This window comes from Alnus glutinosa, chromosome 8 (genome assembly GCF_958979055.1).
Source record: "Alnus glutinosa chromosome 8, dhAlnGlut1.1, whole genome shotgun sequence".
In the NCBI taxonomy this organism is placed as follows: Eukaryota; Viridiplantae; Streptophyta; class Magnoliopsida; order Fagales; family Betulaceae; genus Alnus; species Alnus glutinosa.
Window position 1 is genome coordinate 7,726,930 of NC_084893.1, and position 5,702 is coordinate 7,732,631.

At 32.8% G+C, this 5,702-nt stretch overlaps 1 protein-coding gene across 1 annotated transcript; it reads right to left on the bottom strand.

Annotated features, from left to right (window-relative positions):
- Positions 1-479: 479 nt before the first annotated feature.
- On the bottom strand, positions 480-3,323 carry LOC133875798 (flavin-containing monooxygenase FMO GS-OX-like 9). The gene is made up of 7 exons (XM_062314034.1): positions 2,707-3,323; positions 2,407-2,477; positions 2,160-2,318; positions 1,955-2,037; positions 1,457-1,592; positions 1,144-1,317; positions 480-871 (listed from the first exon to the last, which is right to left on the bottom strand). The coding sequence occupies exons 1-7, from the start codon at positions 3,257-3,259 to the stop codon at positions 665-667; spliced, it is 1,383 nt and encodes a 460-aa protein (XP_062170018.1). The 5' UTR covers positions 3,260-3,323; the 3' UTR covers positions 480-664.
- Between the last annotated feature and the right edge of the window lie 2,379 nt (positions 3,324-5,702).

Here is a 5,702-nt window from a genome sequence, read left to right on the forward strand (position 1 = left end):
CTAAAAAAGGCCCAAAATACTAAAATAGGCTTATTACATAATATGCTGATAACGGATAATAACCGCACGGACGCAATTAATAAAAACTTGATGTGAATATAAATATCTAAAAGTGACATTTACATTTTGCAGATGCAGCTGCGGATATTACAAATAACCATATCCACATCTGCACCTCTATTAATAGCCACTAAGGGCAAAACCCTTGTGCTCTTTCTTTTTTGCCTCACATTGGAATTTAGATGATACGTGGGTATTTTATACTGAGGAAATCATATATATATTCTTATATGTTTGTGTGCATGTTTGTTGTCTTTCCAAAGTGGAAAATAAAGCAATATTTGTCTTCATTGACATAAAAAATACTGCCCTAAGGCAAATAAACAAGTAACACTTCAACTAATTAAAGTCCAATCAAATTAACTGTTTGATTGAATAGATCGATTGGTTTAATCTATACTTAACCAAAACGATAAAGAAACAAGAGAAAAGGAAGTTTCATGCTCTCCTTTTCTTTTAGAACTTGATCAGTAAGCTATAATATATATTAATTCCTCCTAGTCCCCCAACACACACTTATATATATATATATATATATATATATATGACAAATACTTGTACTTGAATTATATATGGTGGTCCAAGAAAACCAATAGGCCGGCTTTCATGACAGAGTCAAAGCTTCAGTTGAAAGTTGAGTGAAATGAGGACTTTGAAGAGCCTCTTGAAGCAGCTCGTGATCATCATCCGGCCATGAATCACGATACGTCTCTAAGTTGGCCTCAGCATTTACTAAAGCTGAGATACACAGCTGTTTCTTCCATTCTTCCAAGTGTGGGAATCCAACATGATCTCCGTATCTATCACAATACTGCAAGAAAAAGCAAATATGTATGGATTTAATTATAGCTTAATTAATTAGAGTGCAAGCTATGTTTTGGTGGGCATTCAATTAAACAACGTATTTAAACTTACTATTTGCTTTTGATAGAGCCATACTGGGATGACATAACAATAATTTTTTTTATTTTCTTTTTTGTTAATGCTGATCTAAAGGCTGATTTTCATTGTCACATCATTAAGTTGTATGACAGTCGTATAACGGTTTACTGAATAACATTTTTCTGACGAAGATTTTTTTACCTCAAATTCGGCGATATCATGTGTATTTTGCTTTGGAATGCCAGCAACATCCCGAGAGAGGTAAAACTCCTTAATGGACTGCATCATGTCATCCCATGATGGCAATGCTCTTTTGCCGGAGAGCAGCTGAGCTATCCATTTTGCTTGTGACTCAAAGAAAGGGAACCCTATAATCTGCATATATTACATGGTCAAAATAATGGCTTTAATTTCTAGAAAATTGAAAGTTATTAATTATTATAAAAGATAAATAAAAATTATGATTATTTTGTTGGAATAGGAAGGAAGGAGATAAATTTTTTAGATCTTTTACCTTTTTGGGAATACCTACAAAAGAGAGGGAGGGAGCAAGAGAAGGAGGGAATGTGTGCTCATACAAAGGACCCACTCTTTCATCATCCACACCAACTTTCCCTTTGGTGTCAAGAAATGGGAACTTATATGAATACCTACACATAGCCGATTCTCAACTATTATATATTATAACCTATATATATATATATATATATATATATATATATATATATATATATATATATATATATATATATATATATATATATATATATATATATATGTTTATATGTATGTATGCGTGTGTGTGAAGCTAATATCTATATATATGGACCACCGAGCATATATAAATACAGGCCTAACTTGGTAAAATCTCTGTAGTTTTTTTTAATAATAATAAAAAGTTATTAATGTGAAATAAAGTATAAAGAAGTTTTGGATTTTTTTTTTTTTATTTTTATTTTTTGGGTAAACTCTCTGAAGTTTTGCCTGATGTTATTTAAGGAGGGTGTCTTACCCTGTGCAGAATAAGATAGAATCAGCAATGACCCAAGACCCGTCAACGAATAGAACCCGTCCATCTTCATGAAGAGATTTTATCTGCATCAAGTATTATATCAAAGACGATTTAGACGTGTTTGAAAGATAAGATATATATATATATATATATATATATATATATATATATATATATATATAATATTAGTAAAAACTTGGGATACCTGAGGACGAAGATGCAAGTTCTCATGTTTTGAGATGACTTTTGATAGACCTTCTGTAATGTTAAGAGATTTGGAGCTGAGGTGGACTTCCTTTGCCACTTCCACAAGCTCCATTGATATATCTTGTCCGCTGAACGAATTTCCGATCACCACCACAACCTGTAGAACAATGGCAGAGACCAAAGATATGAAAAATCTCTCTTAATTAAGCATATATGGTTCTATATATAATTATATATGATTAAACCTCATCGCGAAATGGCTGTGGATCTCTGTAGATGTGACTATGCATTTGCTTCCTTTTCCACGCATCCATTCCTAAAACAATGATGAAAGCACACAAAACAAAACAAAACAAAGCAAAACGAAGCTTTGTAAGTCTCTAGACATGACATGTGCGTGCGAAGCAAATTCATGAATAGCTAGATTTCTCTTTCTCTTTTCATGGGGAGTAGCTCCAGATCTGCTACCTTTTTGATTCATTGGAATGTGTGCGCGCAAAATGTGCTTTGTGTAACAGAGAGAAAGAGATCAATTAATCACGCACCTTTAATGGAAGGCAACTTAGGCTGAGAGTAATGGCCAGTGGCGACAACCACTGCATCAAACACCTCTTGCGCCACATTCTCAGCCTCCTTTTCTCTACTCCTAACAACCCATTTCAAATCATTACCAATGGCGCCAGAATCCACCATCCCCACATACTCCACCCTAGTGTTGAACCTTATCATCTCCCTCAACCCAAACCACTCACAAAAGTCTTTTAGATACAGAAAAAGTTCCCTGTGGCCAGGGAACCTTCTCATATCCCTGTCTTTCTTGACCAGAAATGGAAAATCCGTGAACCCCATGATCTCCCTTGGAGATATCAGCCTCAAAGATGCATAAATGCTGCTGTGGACCTTTCCAAAAGTCTCCCTTCCTAGAGGATCCTCACCCTCCACAAATGGGTCGTACAGCCATTGCCCTCCAACATCATGGTTTTGTTCCAAAACCACCACACTGTGGCCTTCTTTTCTCAACTCCCTCGCCGCCACAAGCCCCGACGGCCCGGAGCCGATCACACACACATGTTTTGATTGATTCCTTGCGGAAACCATGGCTGTGGGATTGTGCAGCTAATAAGCTACGGAGAGGATTGAAGCCGTATGTTGTCGGTGTGGGAAATGAGTGGTGGTGGTCGATATATATATATATATATATATATATATATATATGGAGTTTTAATTAGTTCACGCAAACTAAGAAAATTAATAATAATGTCGGGAAATCGAGATGGTTTGCTAGGCGGGAGACACACGTGACAAATTAAAATCATGGTTTTGGATTTGGAATGTTTTTAATTTGATTTTAAAAAAAAAAAAATTGCAGTAAAATCAATCCCGTAAAAGAATCGAAATCAACTGGAATTCGGATCTGCATGCATGGGCTGGGACCCGCTTTAATCATGCCCCGGTACAGGTGGGCCGTAAAATATGTGAGCCTCTTTGGTAGTATTGAAGACCAAGTGGGCAAGTGGCAGGTGGTCTGTCCTGGAGCTTTTTATTTGTTATTTATTTATTTTCAAGTATTTGGATCTTCTACAAGCTTCCACCAAATGGTGGCAATATAGATAGAGATGTAAATAAACCAGTTCGTTTGACAACTCGCTCGGTTTAGTCTGATCCGAACTCGAGCTCGATATTGTAGAAACTCGATCATTACTGTAGAAATCCGTTCGATTAGTAAGTGATACATATCTGATTTGCTCAACAAAACTCAATAGGAGCTCATGAGCTCAGCTCGTTTAAAGTTCGACCGGATTGCTCACCCGACTTGTTAGTCCAACTGATCATTAGCTCGTTCATATCTTACATATATATTAGTAAATAGTAAATATAGTATAATATATATATATATATATATATATATATATATATATATATATATATATATATATATATATATATATATATAGTATTACATCTTAATTATAATACTTTGATAACAATATTTAGTATGTTAAATTAACATATCAAGTTATTAATAGTTAGTATATAACAATATTAAATAGTTAGCATATATATAAGTTTGTATATATATATATATAAACACATATATCACTTCACACATGGTTAACAATTGTTATATATTATACTATATTATAGTTACTTAGTTATATAGAATATATTAGACTTACTATTTGTTCACATTATACATATACCATAGTTTATACTCTCTAGTTATATATAATAACATATTGTTAATTTGTTACTTATAAACTATAGTTATGTACTATAGTTTATAATATGCTTTATATAGTTACATATTATATATATATATTTATGTTATTAATAAATGTATAGAGGTTATTCATAAACTTGGGATTGAATTCTGCTTTGATCACTTATTGAAAAATTTAATAGTCTACCTCAAGCTCTAGTTGAGACGAGCTTGTTGAGTAACCCGGCTCGACTCAAATATCATTTTCAACGACCTCGAACTTGAGCTCGAGCTCGCCCAAGTCTTAAACAAGCCGAGCTTGAACATGCAATTTATAGCTCGATTCGAATTCGAGCTCGACTAATAAATGAGATAGTCTTGAAATCTTCAAACTTGACTCGGCTCGATTACATCCCTAAATATGGGTGCCCATCCAATCGTCTTGCACCCAAAAAGGATATTCTAATAAATAAATAAATAATTGCATAAATAATTATGGGTTGGCCTTGCTTTTGTTATTCAATAAAAAAATGCTTGATTTTATTTTCTTTTATATATATATATATATATATATATATATATATATATATATATATATATATGTTGTTTATTTTCGTACAAGTATATATATATATATATATATATATATAAAAGAAAATAACACCAACACATCACTATTAGTCTATTTAATTAATTAAACGACATCTTTTGTTATTCAATATTGAACGGTCAAGAAATTTTCAAAAGATTAAGTAGGTTTATGCTATAAAAAAAAAAAAAAGAGTGAATTTTTAATTATCGACTGTCCATATTGAAGCCAAATTCAATAATTATGTCTTAAGCATCGTTTTCCCATGCTTTCCACGTTGCTCACAACTCAGAGGTCATTGACACGAAAAGATGATTTTCATGTGCAAAAATAATTGAGTTTTGGTTGTTTCCTTGGCTTTACCTGTCGGCTAGTCGATTTGACCAAGCATCTTTTTTAGAGAAAACTGCCAAATAATATATGTCATGAAATAACAAAAATGTCTAACTTCAATAATAAGAGGGTGAAAAACTTTATATGCTGACACATCCGCATTTTAAAAATTAGCAAATGGACTCTTTGCAACACCCAAATAATTGAAATAGAATCCTTTCAATTTCAATTAATGAAGTCAAATGAAATGTCAATATTTAAAGTGGTGCATAGAATGGTGTATATGAAGTCAATATTGACACGTCTTTTAAAAATTTAAATAATGTGAAATCATCTATACCATTAGATGCATCAACTTTAAATCATTGACAATAAAATGGATAGTATCAATTTTATTCGAAATAGAGAGGATCCCCCCA